Genomic DNA, 22,064 nt, shown 5'->3' with positions numbered 1-22,064 from the left:
AATGGGAGACTTGATGTGTGAGCACTGCAAGATATTCCCCTCAGGGGATGGAGCCGCTCTGGGAAGAGCAGAAGGTTCCAAGTTCCCTCCCTGGCAGCATCTCCAAGAAAGGGCTGAGAGAGATTCCCGCCTGCAACCTTGGAGAAGCCGCTGCCAGTCTGTGTAGACAATACTGAGCTAGACAGACCAATGGTCTGACTCAGTTAGTATACGGCAGCCAGCAGCACCCTTGACCAGTGGCTCTACAAGGCCTCAGTCAGAGATCTTTCCCAGCTTGGCCACCTGAGATCTATTCAACTGGATTTGCTGGGAGGTGAGCCTACGACCCTCTCACATGCAAAGTATATGTCCACCCTTTGAACTGTGTATCCTCTCTGTATTCAAGAAGCTGTTTTCCCCATTTGGTGTATGACTGAAGCCTCACCGCCCCCCCAACCCTGCTGCTAGATTTCTATATTGTAGTGAATAGAGCAGAGCTTCTTCGCTTTGGGTCCATGGATCCAGGTGGTTAGTGGGGACATCTTTGCTGCACTGGATTTAAGTTGCTTGCTGCTGAGCCAGAATAAAGTTCTTGGGGAGGGGTGTGTGAAGAAGAAGCTGTACCCCCTTCCATCTCTCATAGTTCCTAATGAACAGGAGCATGCGAAGCTGCCTTATACTGAGTCAGACCATTGGTCCATCTAGCTCAGTTTTGACTGGCAGTGGCTCTCCAGTTTCAGGCAGGAGTCTCTCTCAGCCCCACCTGGAGATCAGTGTCCCCTCTAACAGGGATTCTCAGACATTGTTGACTACAACTCCCAGAATCCCCAAGCAAAAGCCATTGGAGCTGAGGATTCTGGGAGTTGTAGTCAACAACGTCTGGGAATCCCTGTTAAGAGGGAACACAGCTGGAGATGCTAGGAAGTGGACCTGGAACCTTTTGCATGCAAGCATGCAGTTGTTCCTCTACTGAGCGATGGCCCCAGGGATATCTTACAGGGCTCACATGTAATCACCCATCCAAATGCAAACCAAGGTGGAGCCTGCTTAGCAAATGGGGACAATTCATGCTTCCTACCACAACAGAGGCACTCCTCCCCTGCAATTTTGCTTGCCTACACTGAAACACATGGAATCCTCACTTCATCTCCGTGCACATATTCTTAAACTTGAGATTACATAGGAACATAGAAGTGACCATATACTGAGTCAGACCATTGGTCTATCTAGCTCAGTACTGTCTTCACAGACTGGCAGCGGCTTCTCCAAGGTTGCAGGCAGGAATCTCTCTCAGCCCTATCTTGGAGAAACTGCCAGGGAGGGAACTTGGAACCTTCTGATGCTTTTCCCAGAGCAGCTCCATCTCCTGAGGGGAAGATCTGACAGTGCTCACCCTTCTAGTCTCCCGTTCATATGCAACCAGGGTGGACCCTGCTTAGACCAGCTCTCCTCTCCAGACCAACCCCAGACACTCTCCCACCTGTGTTTCCTGTCTCTTGTCCTCTCGCTGCCCCAGTACAAAACTCTCAGCCAGGGTCACTGCTTGGGAACAGGTCTTCGGACCCCCTTCCCTGACCCGGCTCTGGATTTCCTGGGGTAGGATCATCAGAAACTGTTCCAAGACCACCAACTCCAGGATTTGCTCCTTGGTGCGTCTCTCTGGTTTCAGCCAGTGGTGACAAAGCTCCCGGAGTTGCCTGCAAGCCTCCCGGGGCCCCTCGGCCTCCAGGTAGCAGTACTTCCTGAAGCACTGGCGCTGCACATCAGAGCTCACAGCCTCCTCCTCTGGGATCTCTTCCTTCATTTCCCCACAGTCTGACTTGTCATTGGCCAATGGGTTGCTGGCCGTCTGCTGGGCTTGTATACTGTGGCCTGGCAGGAGGTGGATCCTCTCTTTAGGTCGCTCATGAGTGTCGGCTGCTCCCCTGACGTGATGCAGAAAATCCTTGGTCTTCTCAAGAGGCTTCAGCCTCAACGTCTGCAGGGTTCTCCATCCAGAGTGGGTGGTCTCTGCTGTCTTCAGGAACTCTTTCCACTGGGCTTCCCAGCGTTGCTCTATCACCTCACCTGGTTCCTGTTCAGCTTGTTGCAATACCATTCGTTCCCACAATTCCCTGATGCTCTCAGCCTGGGTGACAGGAGGACCATTTCCTGTTCCATTTCCTGCTTCAGGACCTGCTGGATCTTCCTCCTCTGTTTTCATGCCCTGTCCTAGGGTGTACATCAAGTGGATGCCCCAAGCCGACGTATTCTCTTTGTCTGTGGCCATTGTCTTGGGAGGCAAAGGTGGCCTAAATGGGGGTTATCACTTCCTAAGGGGAAAAAAAAGAAATATTTGAGAGAAAGAACCTTCAGATGGGCTGTTTTCAGTCCACCTCACCTCCCCATCATGATGCTATCACTGCTCCCCAATGGAGAACACCACTGGGATGACAAAGGGAGATCTATAGTTAGATACCGTATTTATTTATTATTTATTTATTCGATTTCTATACCGCCCTTCCAAAAATGGCTCAGGGCGGTTTACACAGAGAAATAATAAACAAATAAGATGGATCCCTGTCCCCAAAGGGCTCACAATCTAAAAAGAAACATCAGATAGACACCAGCAACAGTCACTGGAGGTACTGTGCTGGGGGTGGAGAGGGCCAGTTACTCTCCCCCTTCTAAATAAAGAGCATCACCATGTTAAAAGGTGCCTCTTTGCTAAGTTAGTTACCCAAATAGAAGATGACTCTGAATCCCTCTTAAAAGCTAGAGACTAAATACAGGTATATACCCCAAAAGAGAAGGGCTTGGAATTTAGGTAAAAAGTAAAGTTGTGCCGTCAAGTTGGTGTTGACTTCTGGTGCTCACAGATGTGGTTTTCTTTGGTATAATACAGGAGGGGTTTACCATTGCCATCTCCCACACAGTATGAGATGATGCCTTTCAGCCTCTTCCTGTATTGCTGCAGCCCGATATAGGAGTTTCCCATAGTCTGGGAAACATACCAGCGGGGATTCAAGCCAGCAACCTCTTACTCCTTAGGCAAGTTACTTCCCCAGTGTGCCATTAGGTGGCTTCGGAATTTAAGACAACCCTGCAATTTCTAAAACCAAAGAACTCAGAAAAAAATTAGTCTTGGATTCAGGCAAGTACAGTAATAACATAGGATGAGCCCAGCTAGACCAGACCAAAGGTCCAGCAATTCCAGAATCCTGTTTCCCACGGTGGCCTGCCACCATTTGGTACTCCAGTGCATGTATCTGCACACTAACAACATTTTTAAAAAAGCATCTCAGGGACGATGGTTTATCAGGGATGTGTAGCAGAAAACCAAGACTGACCCTGGTAAACAGAGAGATTTTAAAAACATCTCATTTATCATGTTCGAGATTTCTTACAAGTCAGTAGATCAATAAAAAAACAATAAACTTTAAAAACAAACCCAAAAGCTAGAAGTTAGAAGTCATATAAAGGATTTCCTAGAACACTTGTCTTGTTTTTAGATTGTAAGCTCCTTGAGGCAGAGATCTGTCTTCTTATTGCTACTCTGTAAAATACTAAGAAGCTGCCTTGTACTAAGTCAAACACTTGGTCCATCTAGCTCAGTGTACAGTGAACAGTGGCAGCTTTCCAGGGTTTCAGTGAGGAGGCCTATTAACCTCTTATTTGTATCATTTTATGTACTTAATAAAGTAGAGAGTTTCAGATTACAACTCACATGCACTTGCTGGGGAATAGAATCATAGAGTTAAAAGGGATCTTAGAGGTCTCCTAGTCCAATCCCTTTCTCAGTGCAGGAGAAATCTCATTGAACTCAGTGGACCTTTTTGAATCAGTGTGCTGAGAATTGCACTGTGACATTGTATAATAAGTGTTTGTATAAATCATGTGTAAACAGACACCACAGAGCAGTGTTCCCTGTAACAGCAAATTCCAGAAGCTGTTGACTACAACTCACTGCATCTTCAGCTGCAATGGCCTTTGGCCGGGGATGCTGGGACTTCTAGTCAAGAACATATTGGATCCTCTGTTCCAGGGAACTGGGCTGCAGAGGTATGTCTTAGACCCCAGCAAATTGTAGGAAGGCATTTCCACTGCTAACTGAGAAAGAAAAGGCCTTCTAAAGTGGTGGCTCTCTTACACTGAGCAGGGAGAGAGCAACTGTCCCTTTTCAACCCCAGCCATGGGCGTAGTGCCTATTGGATAAGCAGGGACAAATGTCCCCGGAGGCCCAGAGGGTCAGGGGGCCCCCAAGGGTCCCCCGGGCAGACTGCCCCTGTCCTGCCTCTGCCACCGCCCCTGCCTCCCTGCCGTTAATCATGTTTGCCTCCGGGCAGTCCCAGGGGGGTGGATGAGCTGGGTGGCGGCGGGTGCTGTAGCTGGCCAGCTGGCCTCTTCGGCGGCCTCTCTGGCTGAGCTGGTGGCAGCAGTGGGTGCTGTAGCTAGTTGGCAAACAACAGAGATTTCATTGAAATCTGTGTACTTGCTCTGTTATGGGATAGCTGGATTAGATGAAGAATTCTTCCAGAGCACACACATCTGGGATTCTACAGCACCTCTGGAAGGGTCCCTTGGCATATCCATTAGCACCAGCAGTACCCTTCGGGATGAGGCGATAGTTCATTGGTATCTGTTTTGCATGCAAAAGGTCTGACATCTACAGGCAAGGCTGTGAAATACTCATTTGAAATCCTGGAGAGTTGCTGCCAGTCAGTGCAGACAGTACTGAGCTAGACGGACCAAGAGTCTGACTCAGTATAACGCAGCTTCTTAACTGTTTTCCTTTTGTTTCCCTTCCCCTCCACGTTCACAGACTGGGTTTATGGTCTGATCTCTTCACTCATATATCTGTCCGTGTTACTTCCTCCTCTCATAACCTTCATTAGAACACGCATCTGCTTTCTATGTAAACACTCTTTTAAAAACAAACTCACTTGGTCTCTCTTTGAAGTCTTGCAAAATATCCTAGCCCTGATTCTGAGCCTGGGAAACCCAGAGGCCATTTTCCCACGATGAGCGGGTGCGGGAAAGACCTTCACGTTCCTTCCGCCATTCTAAACACCCGTGCTTCTCTAGGAACAGGAATTCTATGGATTTAACCCTTGCTTGGAAAGCACCTTAGTGGCAACAAAAAGGAGAAACCGTGTTCGTCCATACCTGCCTTATGTTGCAACGAACCATCTCTGTATTCTGATACCTGTTCCTGGCATAAACAGTCCATATTTTTATGCCTTTTGAGCATCTTCACATTTGTAGGAAGAGTTGCTGACCGGCGTGCAGATGCATCTTGTCTCTAACCCACGTGCATGCGATCAGGACTCAAGTTTGTGCGGGATTCGGAGATGGGTAGTTATATGGAGAATGTGTTCATGTGTGTGAAAGTGTGTTCATGTGTGTGAAAGTGTGTTCATGTGTGTGAAAGTGTGTGTGAACAGAAACGTTTCTGTTTTGTTTGTGAAATGCGGTAGGGTCAGTATTATTTATTTGTTTATTTAATCGCGCTTATTTTGCTCCCCTTATTTTTAGGAGCATGTGGTTATTGTTGTTGTTGTTGTTGTTGTTGTTGTTATTGCTACAACTGTACTGGCTCCCACTATCTGAAGAATGTAAGGCACTTCGTTTCTAAGCTGGCCAGGGACTTTGAAGGAAGGCATATGCTAAGCTGAGTAGAACTCGATGATGTATCCATTGCCTTTGCCATTATGAAACCAGTTATATGACTAATATTTACCAATACATCGAATATTTATATACTGCTTTTCAACAAAAGTTCCCAAAGCACTTTACATAGATAAATAGATATAAATAAATACATACATACATACAATGGCTGTCTGCCCCCAAAGGGCTCACAGTCCCCCCCCAAAAAAATGTAGGATAGACACCAGTCACTAGAGCAGGCCTGCTCAACTTAGGCTGCCCAGCTGTTCTTGGACTGCAGCTCCCATAATCCCCAGCCACAGTGGCCAATAGTCAGGGATTGTGAGAACTGTAAACCAACATCTTCAGGAGGGCTGAAGTTGAGCAGGCCTGCACTAGAGGGATGCTGTGCTGGGAATGGATAAGGTCAGTTGCTCTCCCCCTGCTAAATAAAGAGAATCACCACTTTAAAAAGATGCCTCTTTTACTCAGCAGTTGTGAAGAGTAACAGTATTTGTGAGTTGTAGGAGTAAACTCTTTACAAGCAAACTTGTAAACTCTTAGCTGTGAATTTCTAAACTGAGCCACTGATGCAGACAAAGGAAGGGTCGAAACGCATTTGGCCAACAATTCATCAGCAGCAAACAGTTCATCTATTATTTGGCGTATTTATTATTATTATTTTAAATTTGATTTCTATACCACCCTTCCAAAAATGGCTCAGGGCAGTTTACACAGAGAAATAATAAATAAACTAGCTGAACCAGGCGCAGGACATCTGCACCTCTAGTCACCCCCTCCCCGCTTTCTCCCCCCCAAGCCCACTCGCCAGTTGCTGCTTTCTTCCCCCCCCCTCCGTCCGCATCCGCTTTCTCCCCCACCCCGCCATGGCTTTTTTCTCCCTCCCATCCGCCCGCCGCCGCCACTTTTCTCTTCCCCCATCTGCCTGCTGCCGCCACTTTTTTCTCCCCCCATCCGCCTGCCGCCGCTTCCCCCCCCATCCACCCATCGATCCGCCCACCTGCCCAGCAGCAGCCGCTGCTGCTTTCTTCCCCCTCTCCCTCCTTACCTGGCCAGGCTGCCTCCATTATTATTGCCGGAACTCTCACAACGTGTCGTGAGAGTTCCGCTGCCAAATCCTGGGTATTCATGCCGGCTAAGAGAATTAAATATATAGATATATATATATGGATGGATGGACCATCTTAGAATTCATTGTTTTGCATACCAGTTAATTTCAAGTCTCTTTTGCATGCTGAATATTGATTATTGTACATTAAGATATTTTTGTCATATATCTGGGGATTTTTTGAAATTGATATCAGTATTTTTAAATTATTTGAATAAATATCACCGGATGCAAAGCACACATTTCTGCCCTGGAGTTAAAAGCTGTGAATATTGTACTGGGCCATGTTTTTCTTGTTTTTGATTTTGTGATGGTTCCCTCCCTCCCACACCTTCACCTGGGGGCAGAGCTAGGGCTGAATGGAAATGTTTGAGAAACCAATGGGACTTTTCCTGTTGTAAAAACAAAGGTTGACATCCTGACTAATGGAACCTGTGTGCTCACTGCCAGAAGCCCCCTGCAAGATCAGAAAGATGAGGGTCCGTTTGTTGTAACTGTGGGGCAATTTTTAGCAGACTGTGTTGCATTTAAGCATATGATGTGTAAGGTAAAAGGTAAAGTTGTGCCCTCGAGTCGGTGTTGACTCCTGGCGACCACAGAGCCCTGCGGTTTTCTTTTGGTAGAATACAGGAGGGGTTGACCACTGCCTCTTCCCGCACAGTGTGAGATGATGCCTTTCAGCACCTTCCTATATCACTGCTGCCTGCTATAGGTGTTCCCCATATACTAGCAGGGATTCGAACCGGCAACCTCTTGCTCGCTAGGCAAGTCATTTCCCCGCTGCGCCATTAGGTGGAAGAGTCACATGATGTGTAGACCTTGTCAAATAGATCACATGTGCCAAGTTTCGATTTATTAGCTCAAAAGGGGTCACATTTATAAGAAATAGAGGTTTGAGGCTTGTAATGGTGAAAACTTCTTTCTTTTGCAACTCACCTTAACTAAAGCGGCCTCCCGTGCTCATTTAAATGAGCATACACATTAACCTTTAATCCCCAGCTAACTGAGCAAAGAGGCACCTTTTTAAAGTGGTTATTCTCTTGATATCACAGTGGGAGAGCAACTGGCTCTATCTATCCCCAGCACAGCATCCCTCCAGTGGCTGTTGCCAGTGTCTATCTTATGTTTCTTTTTTAGATTGTGAGCCCTTTGGGGACAGGGAGACATTTTATTTATTTATCTATATCTATGTAAACCACTTTGGGAACTTTCCCCCCCAAGCAGAATATATATATCTGTCATATTCGTAACCTTAGGAAAATAGAAATGTTAAGGAGAGGAGAGCTGGTCTTGTGGTAGCAAGCATAACTTGCCCCCTTAGCTAAGCAGGGTCCACCCTGGTTGCATATGAATGGGAGACTAGAAGTGTGAGCACTGTAAGATATTCCCCTCAGGGGATGGAGCCGCTCTGGGAAGGGCAGAAGGTTTCAAGTTCCCTCCCTGGCGGCATCTCCAAGATAGGGCTGAGAAAGATTCCTGCCTGCAACCTTGGAGAAGCCGCTGCCAGTCTGTGAAGACAATTCTGAGCTATATAGACCAATGGTCTGACTCAGTATATGGCAGCTTCCTATGTTCCTATATGAGGCAGGCTAGCAAATCTGACAAGAGCACATTACATTTCTAGCCTTATTATGCTGAAATTTGCTCATGGCCCACTAAATAAGTAAAAAATGGCCACGTGGCCCTCCCTTGTGTAAAAAGACAGGAGAACCCTGCTGTAGCCCACGTTATCATCCACATTATCATCCAGCAAAGGACTTTCCCAGCCAGCTCACATGGAATTCAGGGCCGATCCAGGCAATGTGTGAACACACACTCCCCATGGGCCTGACCCAGCAGAGCTGTTCTTATGTTCTTATTCTGGAGGATCTGTGAGCTAAAACTCCTGTGAGGAAGATTTCCTGGAGATGTCAGAATTATACTTGGGATCTTCTACAGGCAAAGAACAAGCTCTACCATTGGGCCACTGGAGGCACCAGGAAAAAAAACTGAGGGGGTGGGCACAGTAGGGGCAAAGTGCATTTTGGGGTGGGTGAGGGGCGTCTCACGTGTTTGATTTCTGAAACAGAAATGGGGGCGGTAGAGTAGGGGGGGCACTTTTCTGGGTGCACTTCCTTGTAGAGATCATCATCTAACCAATGTGCGAGGCCTGAGAGGGCTGAAGGTAGGTTAAAGAAAATCCCTTTGAAATGAAGGTATTTCTAAAAATCCCTTTTTTGTCAAAGGTTTGGCAAGTGGTTCTGCAAACTGCCCAGAGGTTGCCACCCCAAATCCTCACTTCTGGGCAATGTGGCCACCCTGAGGCCACAAAGAGAGGGCTCCCCCCTCCCATAGATGACCTATCACCACTTAAGGCTGCCAACCCTCCAGGAATCTGCATCAATATCCAAGTAGCTATTGAGATCGATCTTGGAGATTTAATGGCTTGACAACTGTGACAAATCTTGGAACGAATAAATCTCTGAGTCAAGACATGCCCTGGTTTTCCCCCTGGGTATCCTGGATCTCCAGCACCCCCGACCTTGTTTTGAGGATGGAGGAGGGTGGAGGCAATGGGTGCTCCCTGTCACCACCCCCTCTGGAAGTTACCTGTCCCCCCTCCTTCCAAGGCCAAAGGGGGAAGGGATGGGCAGAGCACCTTCTCCCAGGGTCCTCTTCCGTCCCAGGAGTGGAGGAAGAGGAAATAGGGCCGAGTGCTTGGTGGCCCATCCCTCCCTCTTTCCATTCCAGCGCACACAGACTTGAAAAGAGGAAGCGGGGTTGCTGGGACTGTGGGCTCTCTCGGAGAGGTGGCCCCAGCCTTGTGGCACTGTGGACACATTGATATGCTATTGTGGGTGGCCAGCCCTCCAGGATGGACATTAATCTTGACTCTTGAAAGCATTCCTGAAGATTTCGGTGCTTTGGTTTTGCATACAAAATACTGAGGGGATAATCTGCAGGAATAGCTTCAGTCAGAAGCAGGCAACCCTATGCTTGAATGGATTTTTACTTGAAAGCAAACTGTCTGTCTGTATATATATGTATGATGAATGAATGATTTAATTGAATAACATGGAAAAAAAGTCAGGGGATCCTGGTGATGCCTCCCCAGCTGTTGTCATTGGCTGCTGGCTGTTTGTGATGTCACAAAGGGACATGGGCAGCGTGAAGCACAAACAGTTGAGCTAGAGGTGAAGTGAGCAACTGCCAGTGCCAAGGAGGGATGGAGGCGAGAGGAGTCCCAGGAGAAGGAGGGAGAGGCAGAAGAAGCTGGGGCCAAGGGAAAGGAATGGCGAGATGGGGCCAGCAGGACATACAGGAGAGTTCACGCTCACCTGGTCTGTGGAGTTCTTGATTTAAAGTATTGCAAGGTGAGGACTGGTCCCTGACGCTCCCAAGAACATGTACATCATGAGAACTTGTCTTGGGGGTGTGTGTCTCATCTGTCACTTGGTGGGACTGAGGCAGAATTGCACCTGCACTCTTCAATGAATCCATATTATTTTATTTTATTTATTTATTTCACACATTTATATACTGACCTATATAAAATCTCTGGGCGGTTTACAATGTAAACAAACAGCAACTTAAAGCTAAAAATAATATAAAACAGAATAAAACTTTGAAATATCATTAAAAATCGTTAAAAAACAAGCATCTTGAAGTTTGCCTCTGGTGGATAACCTTCACATCTCTGTGTTGAAATTAGATTAGCTGTAAGCGATATCAGGAAACTGTCCCGTGCAAGGCTCCAACCTAGAAATTACACCGCACGTGGGTTCATGTTTCTCACAAGGGTTTTGTAATGACAATATTTAAAGAGAAAAATGTGAGAGAAAAACTTGTCTCAAACTATGAGTTGACTTATACAGCTTCTAGTACAGCAAATGTAAGCCCCCTAATGGCGCAGCAGGGAAGTAACTTGCCTAGGGAGCAAGAGGTTGCTGATTAGATTACCTGCTGGTATGTTTCCCAGACTATGGGAAACAACTATATCAGGCAGCTGCGATATAGGAAGATCCTGAAAGGCATCGTCTCCTATTGTGTGGGAGATTGTAATGGTCTACCTCGCCTGTATTCTACCAAAGAAAACCACAGGGCTCTGTGATCATGAGGAGTCGACACTGAAGAGACCCCCTGGGGGCCCAGGAACAACATTCTTGTAGGGGGCCTCACCTCTTGCATGTGCAAGGTGTGCACGGCCCCAAGACAAGCCCCCTGCATCTGATGTCACACGCAAGGGGCGGGGCAACAAACATATCTCCACTGCAGCCCCTGCCTTTGCCCCACCGCTGCTTCTTATCTTTGCCACCGTGTGTCACGCCCTTGATCTCAGACAGCGAGGAGGAAGGGGAAGCTGTCAACTTTTCAGCCGATGCCCGGGGTGTCTGAGGGGCTGCCCGGCTATCAGTTTCCAAGAAACGGCTGAGGCAGATCCGGCTGATGATTCAGAGCAGGCACAACAACCTGAGACAGCAGAAACCATGACGGACCAATCAGAAGAGGAGCTATGCAAGCAACCCCCACTGACTCCACAACAGAGGCATATTACAAGAAGAAGAACACAGCTAGAAACTATCAGGAGGATTAAACGCCTCTTGCAGAGGGCTGATGAATTCCTGCCAGCTGGGAGCTCTCGGCTTGTGCTATAAATTATGTCACAAGCTTTCTATTCACTGCTGGAAAGCAACATTTGTCAATTTCCGTGTCGACAGCTTGCAGCCAAGCCTGATAAAGAAGAAGCTAGTGGATACTTGTGGATAGGGGTGTGTCCGAACCGGTCTGGAGGCCATTCTAAAGGCCTCCGAACTTCCAGACCGGTTCGGACTTGGCTGGTCTGGGTCCGGGTGGGGGGTCTTCCTTTAAGGGCGGGAGGGCTTGCTTACCCCTCCCGCCTCTTTGCTCCCTCCAGCGCCCGTATTCTATTGTATAATTGGGGCGCTGGAAACCAGCCGCCCCAGCCGCCCCAGCCGCCCCCCCGCGAGCGGATTAGGGGCAAAGGAAAGCTACTCCCTCCCCCCTCCCTCCCTCCTGCCGCCCCCCCGAGTGCTCACCACGTTTGCCAAAAAAAGAGAGGAGCTCGCAAATAGAGCTCCTCTCTTGCCAAAGTCTCCGGCCCAACTGGGGCCTTGGGCGCGCACGCACGCGCGATAGGACTCCTCAGCTAATGGAACTTTCGCCAGAGGCCTGGTCTACCCGGTCTACCTCTTCCCGGCAGGTAGACCGGGCCTCTGGCGAAAGTTCCATTAGCTGAGGAGTCCTATCGCGCATGCGTGCGCGCCCAAGGCCCCAGTTGGGCCGGAGACTTTGGCAAGAGAGGAGCTCTGTTCGCGAGCTCCTCTCTTTTTTTGGCAAACGTGGTAAGCACTCGGGGGGGCGGCGGGAGGGAGGGAGGGGGTGCGGGAGTAGCTTTCCTTTGCCCCTAATCCGCTCGCGGGGGGGGCGGTGGAGGCAGCTGGGGCGGCTCATTTCCAGTGCCCCAATTATACAATAGAATACGGGCGCTGGAGGGGGCAAAGAGGCGGGAGGGGTAAGCAAGCCCTCCCCGCCCTAAAAGGAAGGCCCCCCTTCGGTGCCGGTCCGGACTGCTCCGGACCACGAACATCCCTACTTGTGGATTGAAGCTGGGGAGTGTATGTGAATGGATGGTGACTGAAAGGGAGTGAATGGATGTTGGCGGTGTCCCTCATGGGCTGCCTTGGCGTGCGAATGTCTGTGTGCATGGTTGTGAATGTGGTTGAGGCAAATGTTAGTCTATAGTGATGTGTGAAAGGATAACCGGTGGATTGAAGCGGTTGAAGCTATGTGGAAATTGACAGGTGGAAGTCGGGGATGATGTTGGCTGGCCGAAACTGGCGGATATGCCCGGGCGCTGCTTGCGGATGGTGCGGAGAAGCCGACCCCTTCCACAGCTGTCTTTCTTTTTCTTGCAGAGATGTCTAAAGCTGGCGTGCTTTTCTCATGTGGACACCCCAGAAATTGAGCCAGAGGATCCGTGGACGTGGTGAAACCTGCAGATATCCTCCAACTGCTAAGACATGGTTTCTGGACCCCTCAGCATCTTTGTTGTCTTTGGAACTCATCCCAAGGTATGGAGACGATCTTCAGCACCCTTTTTGATGTCCCTTCTGCCTTCATGGTTTGTATGTTTGCTAGGAGGGGAGAGAGAGCATTGGCCTAAGTGAGCTTCATGGCTCATTGGGAAAGGACTTGAACTCAGGTTTTCCCCACTCCAGACTTAACGTTCTAACAACCACACCAGCTCTCCATTGTGTGGGGTAATGATTACCGGAGAAATCTGGTGCTGGAGAAAAAGAAGACTTGAATCCTCGTTTTAGCTGTGAAGCAAACTAGTAGGGAAAAGATGTTTGGATTCCTTTAGAGAGCATGAAAATTAAACGGTTTAATGATCCAAATGTGGGTGGGGGCTGTGGGCCTGGGCCCTGGATCTTTTCAGTACCAGCAACGCCCCAGTTTGGGAAGCAAGAGCAAATGAGTTCCTCAAACATCCTGTGCAACCACTAGTTCACATAAGCTGAATCTTTGAAAAAGACTGAGTTTCAAGTGCAAAGCTTGTAGGTAAAAGGTGTTCCAAGTAGGCCATCGTCTCTACACCTAGTTGAATCAAAATGGAATCAAAGAAAGATGGGGTGGTTTTCTTCCATATATCCATGACAGTTCTCAATTGTTTCCCTCCCAAGAAGAGAGCAGAGAGCATGCAGAGGAAGCCTGACTGACACCAGGGTGGAGGAGACCATTTGGCAGCAGTGGAGCCAAGCGATCTCTACACAGATGGGAGCGGGTCATGCAGTCGCTGCGGAGATGAGACAAGTTCTCTTGCACGGAAGGCTGGAGGCGAGCCTGCGCATGAAGCCTGCTGATGCCAGTGGCTTGAAGCTGGTAGACGCCGGCTGAGCGGATCCGGCAGAAGTTGGTGGATGTTGGGGGTACGGAAGCCCGTGGCCGTCCATATTCGGAAGCTGCTAGATTCTGTCGCTACGCGGAAGAAGCTGGTGGATGTTTGCAGATGAAAGCTGGTGGGAGTCCCCCTGTTGAAACCCGTCTCCAGAAGCTAGTGGATACTTGTGGATTGAAGCTGGGGAGTGTGTGTGAATGGATGGTGAAGGAAAGGGAGTGAATGGATGTCGGTGGTGTCCCTCATGGGCTGCCCTGGCATGCGAATGTGTGTGTGCGTGGTTGTGAATGTGGTCGAGGTGAATGTTAGTCTATAGTGATGTGTGAAAGGTTAACTGGTGGATTGAAGTAGTTGAAGCTATGTGGAAGCTGACAGGTGGAAGTCGGGGATGATGTTGGCTGGCCGAAACTGGCGGATATGCCCGGGCGCTGTTTGCAGATAGTGCAGATAAGCCGACCCCTTCCATGGCTGTATTTCTTTTTCTTGCAGAGATGTCTGAAGCTGATGTGCTTTTCTCATGTGGACACCCCAGAAATTGAGCCGGAGGACACGTAGATGTGGTGGAACCTGCGGATATCCACCCACTCCTAGGACTTGGTTTCTGGACCCCTCAGCATCTTTGTTGTCTTTGGTACCCATCCCAAGGTATGGAGACGAACTTTAGAAGCAGGTTTCCTCCCAATTTATGATTGTATAGCCCTTTTTCATATCCCCTTCTCCTTCCTCATTTGTATGTTTTCCCCACAATAAAGTCTCCTCCTGCCAATCACTGCATCTCTGTACCTGTTTCATTCCTGGCCAGTGTGTAGATGTAAAAAGGCGAGGAGAGCATCTGGCCATGAAAAGTAGGGGGAGGGAGCATGTACAGGCATTGGGAGGGAACAAGGAGTATCTTCACTCCTAAGTTTGTGAATCAACTCACCTGTGAATGGGTGTGCCAGCCCAACCTGGTACAATGTCTGAAATGACATTTCTCTTTGTGAGGGAGGTTTGGCCAAGATTGAGTACTAGCCTTGGCAAAGTGATCTCTCATGGGACCCACCCAGACTCTGACTTGCAGGAGAGCATCCCAGAGGAAGAGGAGAATGAGGATGCCTTAGTCAAGACTCCTCCCCCAGTAAGACTCCCTATAGCATCATGCAACAGACGCCAGTAGCCAGAGTCTGTCACCCCTGCAGTCACCCTCTCGGAGAAGTCCTTGAGCTCTGGGAATCTGGTGCCCCAGCAAGGAGATCTTGTCCCTAGAACCCACTCCATCTCCCTGGGACCCTAGAAACAGAGGTAACACCATGCCAGGACCAAACTCCAGCACCAAAATCCAAGGGCTCAGTTGGCTTCTTGGACCTACACCTCAAAAACATTCAGATATTTATAAAAAAAGCAATGAGCATGTGGAGTACACAGTTAACAATCAATGGCGAGACACTTGGACAGGTTAGCATTAGAAGAGGCATTTTCCAAGGGGACTCACTATCCCCTCTGTTGTTTCTAATCGCCATGACCCCACTTTCACAAATACTAAACAAAACAGGCCTCGGATACCAAACATCTAAAACATCAAGTAAAATCAACCATCTGCTGTACATGGACGATCTGAAGTTGTATGGAAAGTTCCAGTTAGAAATTGAATCACTGCTAAACACTGTCCGTATATTCAGTAGCGATATAGCAATGGAGTCTGGACTAGACAAGTGTGCTGCATTAATAATGAAAAGAGGAAAAATAACAAAAACAGAAGGAATAGAACTGCCCAATGGAAGCAAGATCAAGAACCTGGAAGAGAAAGAACATTACAAATACTTGGGCATTCTCCAGGCTGATAACATTGCACACACTGAAGTTAAAAGAAAAATTGGAAGTGAATACATCAGGAGAGTTAGAAAAATCCTCAAGTCCAAACTCAATGGCAGGAACACCATACAAGCCATAAACACCTGGGCTATACCTGTTATCAGATACACTGCAGGAATAATAGACTGGACCCAGGCAGAGCTAGAGACGCTAGATCGTAAGACCAGGAAAATCATGACCATCAATCATGCTATGCACCCCCGCAGTGATGTCGATAGGCTATACCTCCCTCGCAGCTCAGGTGGAAGAGGAATGCTGCAAGTCCATCAAACAGTAGAGGAGGAGAAAAGAGGCCTTGAAGAATATATCAAGGACAGTGAAGAAGATGCACTTCAGATGGTCAATGACGTGAAACTATTCAGCACCAATGAAACAAAGCAGGCCTACAAGAAAGAACAAGTCAAGAACCGAGCAGAAAAATGGAAAAATAAGCCCCTGCATGGTCAATATTTGCACAATATAAGTGGAAAATTAGACATCACCAAGACCTGGCAATGGCTTAAGAATGGCAACTTGAAGAAAGAAATAGGGTTTAATACTGGCTGCACAAGAATAGGCACTAAGAACAAATGCAATAAGAGCAAAAGTCGAAAAATCTACCACAAACAGCAAGTGCCGCCTTTGTAAAGAAGCAGATGAAACCATGGACCACCTGATCAGCTGTTGTAAAAAGATCACACAGACTGACTACAAACAAAGGCATGACAAGGTAGCAGGGATGATACACTGGAACATCTGCAAAAAATACAAGCTACCTGTAGCCAAAAATTGGTGGGACCATAAAATTGAAAAAGTTGAAGAAAATGAAGATGTAAAAATATTATGGGACTTCCGACTACAAACAGACAAACATCTGCCACACAATACACCAGATATAACTGTAGTCGAGAAGAAAGAAAAACAAGTCAAAATAATCAACATAGCAATACCAGGGGATAGCAGAATAGAAGAAAAAGAAATGGAAAAAATCACCAAATACAAAGATCTACAAATTGAAATGGAAAGGCTGTGGCAGAAAAATACCCAAATAATCCCAATGGTAATTGGCGCCCTGGGTGCAGTTCCAAAAGACCTTGAAGAGCACCTCAACACCATAGGGGCCGCCTTAGCCACCTGCATGATTTAAATGGTTGGTTCTGAGACTTTGGTCCCTAGCAGCATCCCTAGGCAGGGCTGGGAAAGACCTCTGTTGCAGACCCTGGGGGAACTTCTGCCAGTCAGAGTGATACCTGTGAGTGAACCAAACTAACACCACGATCTTGGTGAACTCAGCATGAACTGAGCAAGTCCTTTATAGCAGTTTTATATCTTAGAGAATATATGGCTTACATCTGCTTCGTTGCTCTACTCTTGCCTGACACTTGCCTTGAGATTATCAACCAAGTATTTTTTATTATTATTACATTTATATCCCACTCTTCCTCCAAGGAGCCCAGAGCGGTGTACTGCATACTTGAGTTTCTCCTCACAACAACCCTGTGAAGTAGGTTAGGCTGAGAGAGAAGTGACTGGCCCAGAGTCACCCAGCAAGTCTCATGGCTGAATGGGGATTTGAACCCGGGTCTCCCCGGTCCTAGTCCAGCATTCTAACCACTACACCACGCTGGCTCTCACTACACCACACTTCCTGCTAGGCTTTCTGATCACAGCAGGAATGCACCCTGATAAGGGTTAGCTCTCTAGAAACAAACAATCAGGTATGTGAACAAAGACATTGCTGTGATCTCAGTTTTCTTTTATGATGATGCATCATCAATGAACTACATGTCGAGGCTGTTATTGCAGAATGTAGCAAATAGTTGGAATTGTAACCCTTTTCTATAAACTGCTAGGACAGACTCCATTTTAGGGTCATCCTGTTTTTGGAATCCATTTCCCAGGGCCGCTGCTTAACTTGCGCAGCAGAGTAAATAAAAGCGCTTAAATATTAGTCTCCTCTTGGTTCGTTTATTGGCTACAAGCACACCAGGCTAAACCTGTTTGCAGGTAACAAGAGTAGACTGTCTTCGGCTAGAGGAACCAACAGTCGTGAGTTCAGTGTAAGGCAGCTTCATATTTTTGTCTCCACTCTCCAAACAGATTAAGTCATGGAGACCAATTCAATGTTCATGCCCAGGAGGCTTTACACTTGTGGCTTTTAGCTCGCATCCCCTCCGGGATGGAGGCTGCGAGTCCACATATCAGCTAGATTTACCCCGAAGTCCCTGCGAGCTATCAGGGACCAGTAAACACCCGACTCTGCTTTCCCCTGAATTAATGTTAAGAATGACTGCGCATTCTAGCTTGGCCTAAATTATTTCTGGGGTTTAAAAAAATCCTTTATTTGCGGCAGCTTTTTAAAAGGAAAACCAAACTGTCTGGAATGCTGTGGGGCTTCTCCCTTGATGTGTGGCATGGCCATTGCCAGTAATTCAGCGTTTTCCAAAACTCAATGAATGGGAGTTTGACAGCTGTGTTGGGTATGATTGGAGCATCTGCTGATCCTCTTCACAGCCTCCCCCTGCCTGGGAGGGGCAGCAAGCTGCCTGCCTGCCCTGCATCCCAACTACTGGTGTAGAAAGCACCTCCATGCTAGCAGGCTGCGCCCAAGTGCAGATGACCTGGGAGGATCCCTGCTGCTGGTGGGGGGCAGGTAGGTGGGTTATTATTTTTATTTTTACATTTTATATCCCGCTTTTCCTCCAAGGAGCCCAAAGTGGTGTACTACATACTTAAGTTTCTCCTCACAACAACCCTGTGAAGTAGGTTAGGCTGAGAGAGAAGTGACTGGCCCAGAGTCACCCAGCAAGTCTCAAGGCTGAATGGGGATCTGAACTTGGGTCTCCCCGGTCCTAGTCCAGCACTCTAACCACTACACCACGCTGGCTCTCCTTTGGTTGCGAACAGGCAGGCCTGAGGTTGCACACCATCCACTTCCTGGCTGGGTCTGGGTCTCTGGAGTGCTGTGGGGATCGACTCCCTGTGCCGAGTAAGAAGCGCAGGGATGCTGCTACTACAGTGGCGGTGGCAGCCACACCAAGCAGAGGAGCTTCTGGAGCCATCCTCCCTCACTGCTGGGGGACCCGGGCATGCCCTCCCTGCCAGGCAAAGCTGTCCCCCCTCCCCGCCCACGCCATCACCCCACACACACACTGCCTCACCTGCCTGGCCAGAGAGACACCAGGCCTCTGATTGCGGAGTGGGGGACTTCAAGCTGAGCTGCTCCTCTTGGCTTCTCCAAACTTTAACCCACCCACCTGCTCAGCCCAGCCCTCTACCTTCTGCAAAGTGCCAGCAGCAGCGTGGGAAATCATCAGCTTCAATGTAACCTGAGCCCTTTAAACTTCCCGACCTCTTAAATCGTCTGGGGTGTTGCGGGGGAGGGTTTATGAGGTGATGAAGGCAGTCACTCACAAAGGCAAGTTCATTATAAATATCAGCAAGGATTTGGGTTAAGTGCTCTGCTGTTTGATCTGGCTGCTTGGCAACTTGTCATGCCGTTCCTTCTTCCGTAACCAGCTGTCAAACTAACAAAACAAAACGAGAAGAAAAAGGTCTCCCTGCCTCCTCCTCTGGTATGTGATTGGTGGGAGAAAAAACCCGGAGCAATCAGTGAGAACGCACAAAGGCGAAAGATCGCAGAGAGTGTGGGGAGAAGCCAACGGTTATGTGAACTGTCCATCTAATCCCCCGAATTAAACATCAGATACATGAAGGCATGTGTGAATAACTCCCAGCTGAGTCTTTCTTTATGTCAGAAGTACCTAAACATCGAAGACTGTTCTCTATGGCCAGATTTTGGTTGGTTGGTTGGTTGGTTGGTTTTATTTATATGCTACCTGACTCTGAAGGCTCTAGGTGGTTCACAAAAACGAAACATGAACCAAAACAAACATGAAAAAGCTCAGAAACTTTACACCACTGTTTTGAAGACAATGTCACATCATTTTACAGAATATGAAACATAGAAAATGATGAAAAATTTAAAAATTACATATACCTAATGCTAAATGCAGGAAATGGCCAAATTCGAGGAGAAAGAAATGGTGAGTGTTTTTTCTTTCTCCTTTGTGTTCTTAGGAATACCCACTGAGAATTTAGCAATGATTTAAAAAGTAGATAAATACGGTTCTGTATTGCAGAGGTCTAGAACCTTCAAGTTGGTTTGCTCTGAAAAGATAACCAGGGAGCCCTAGAAATTGTCCTCTCTCTGGGGTCTATTTGCTGTTCTGGTTTTGCTGCTGGGTTAACTTATTCATTTGGGAGAATGGCCAACGTCCAGGCTAACACTGTGATTGACAACCGAAAAGCTGCTCAGATTAACAAGGAAGATTTTTAAATAGAAAAATGTGTTATTTAATTCCTGGCATTTCCACATACGGCTGAGTTGAAATTCTGTTTGCAGCCCTGGAAAGCTGCTGCCAGTCAGTGTAGACCAGGCTGCACAACTTTCAGCTGCTGTTCGACTACAATCCCCATCATCCCTGACTACTGGCTACTGTGGCTAGGGATGATGGGAGTTGTAGTCAAACAGCAGCTGGAAGGCTGAAGTTACATACCCTTGGTTGTAGACAATACTGAGCTAGACGGACCAAGGGTCTGATTCACTGTAAGGCAGCCTCCTACATTCATTAAAGTGCTGCGTAAGATTTCCTGGAGTCAGAGAGCACGGCTTAAGTAGAGAAGCAGCAAAACATAGAACGCTCCATCTTTTCAGTTTGCATAGGCTGCAACTTATCTTGACATAGTATCTTGATTTAAAATAATAATAATAATTAGTATGAGGTACACAAACAGCCTTGGGACTGACCAAAGATTCTGCCTTATTGAGCATAGGAAGCTGCCTTATGCGGAGCCAGACCTTTGGTCCATCTAGCTCAGTACTGTCCACACTAACTGGCAGCGCCTCTCCAGACTTTCAGATGAAACATTTTCTCAGCTGTTACACCAGGGACTGAACCTGGGACTTCCTACATAACCAAGCAGGTACCATGGAGCAAAGGATGCTCTTGACGAACATATGAAGCTCCCTTGTACTGAAGCTCCCATCTGCCTTGGTATTGTCTACTCTGACTGGCAGCAGCTCTCCAGGCTTTCAGACAGGGGTCTTTCTTGGCCCTATTTGGAGGCATCTGGAATTGAACATGGGATCTTCTGCATGCAAAATAGGGGCTCTACTAGTACATAGGAAGCTGCCCTATACTGAGTCAGACCATTGGTCTATCTAGCTCAGTATTGTCTTCACAGACTGGCAGCAGCTTCTCCAAGGTTGCAGGCAGGAATCTATCTCAGCCCTATCTTGGAGAAGCTGCCAGGGAGGAAACTTGGAACCTTCTGATGCTCTTCCCAGAGCGGCTCCGTCCCCTGAGGGGAACATCTTACAGTGCTCACACTTCTAGTCTCCCTTTCATTTGTAACCAGGGTGGACCCTGCTTAGCTAAGGGGACAAGTCATGCTTGCTACCACAAGACCAGCTCTCCTCCCAAGCAGCCTTTGTTTTGCCTAATTACTCAGTGCATTAATAAGATTATTCTTGTGCATGTGTTCTTTCATGTTTCACACAGTCAGAAATTTGAAAGAAACCTTTCCCACAGTGCGAGCACTGATGCACTTTTCCCCCTGCATGAGTTCTCTTGTGTTCATTTAGACTCGACCCCGTGCTGAAGCTTCTCCCGCACTCCAGACATTTATATGGTTTCTCTCCCGTGTGTCTCCTCTGATGAGTCACCAGGTCTGTCCTCCTGCTAAACTCCTTCCCGCAAATAGAGCATTTGTACGGTTTTTCCCCTGTGTGGATTCTCTCATGGTTAATCAGCTGTGATCGCTGACAGAAGCTTTTCCCACAGATTGAGCATTTGTATGGTTTCTCTCCCGTGTGGATCCTTTCGTGCTTCATGCAAGTCGAGCTCTGGCTGAAGCTTTTTCCGCAGTGCGAACAGCGATACGGCTTTTCTCCCGTGTGAGTCCTCTTGTGCGTATTTAAATTGGATCGGTCGCTGAAACTCCTCCCGCATTCAGGGCACATGTATGGCTTCTCTCCCGTGTGGACTCTCTCGTGTGCGATGAGGTGAGGCTGCCGGCTGAAGCTTTTCCCACAGTCTGGGCACTGGTACGGCTTCTCCCCTGTGTGCATCTTTTTATGGGCGATAAGGCGGGATTTGTAACTGAAGCTTCTGCCGCAGTCTAAACATTCATACGGTTTCTCGCCGGTGTGCATTCTTTCGTGGGCAGTGAGTTCGGCTCGCCATCTAAATGCTTTCCCACACTGAAGGCACGTTTTGTCTCTCCCACCCTTGAGGATTCTTGGCTGTGCAGGCCTCTCACTAAGATGCTCATAGACTTGTGGGTAATAGAAGTCCCCATCTTTATCTGGAGAGTTGACCTGTTGGTTCAGAGGCACTTCTTCCTGATGAGAAGGCTGGGAAACATCCAGCTCTGTTCTTCCTGACAGCATCCAATATGGCTGTAGCTCCCCGGGGTTGATTTTGGGTTGATTGGTCTCCTCACAGCACTTCTCATCACCTGCTTGGATAAGGAGAGAAGCCTCATGTGAGTGATTTCAAGCTCCAAAATATACAAATCAAGAGGGACGCTGAGGGC

At 47.9% G+C, this 22,064-nt stretch overlaps 2 protein-coding genes and 1 long non-coding RNA gene across 4 annotated transcripts in view; 1 reads left to right on the top strand and 2 right to left on the bottom strand.

Annotated features, from left to right (window-relative positions):
* Positions 1-5,279, bottom strand: part of LOC128343928 (uncharacterized) — a 30,294-nt gene extending 25,015 nt beyond the window's left edge. Inside the window, exons 1-2 of the mRNA XM_053293360.1 lie at positions 5,125-5,279; positions 1,460-2,291 (exon numbers count right to left, since the gene is read on the bottom strand). Coding sequence (XP_053149335.1) covers positions 1,460-2,248 — 789 coding nt within the window. The 5' untranslated portion in view covers positions 2,249-2,291; positions 5,125-5,279. The remainder of the gene's footprint in view (positions 1-1,459; positions 2,292-5,124) is intronic.
* A 4,635-nt stretch (positions 5,280-9,914) lies between these two features.
* Positions 9,915-14,400, top strand: LOC128342712 (uncharacterized). 2 transcript variants are annotated; one of them, XR_008315116.1, is made up of 4 exons: positions 9,915-10,089; positions 12,652-12,807; positions 13,420-13,665; positions 14,124-14,400. It is a non-coding gene; the product is annotated as an uncharacterized LOC128342712 (long non-coding RNA). The 2 variants fall into 2 exon arrangements; XR_008315115.1 differs by having other exon boundaries at positions 13,420-13,755.
* A 4,955-nt stretch (positions 14,401-19,355) lies between these two features.
* The window catches only part of LOC128343927 (uncharacterized), a 37,632-nt gene continuing 34,923 nt past the window's right edge, over positions 19,356-22,064 (bottom strand). Inside the window, exon 11 of the mRNA XM_053293358.1 lies at positions 19,356-21,989. Coding sequence (XP_053149333.1) covers positions 20,992-21,989 — 998 coding nt within the window. The 3' untranslated portion in view covers positions 19,356-20,991. The remainder of the gene's footprint in view (positions 21,990-22,064) is intronic.

Source organism: Hemicordylus capensis, chromosome 2, assembly GCF_027244095.1.
Source record: "Hemicordylus capensis ecotype Gifberg chromosome 2, rHemCap1.1.pri, whole genome shotgun sequence".
Lineage (NCBI taxonomy): Eukaryota > Metazoa > Chordata > Lepidosauria > Squamata > Cordylidae > Hemicordylus > Hemicordylus capensis.
Note: the sequence above shows the minus strand (reverse complement) of the source record. Positions and strands in the feature narration are given on the sequence as shown.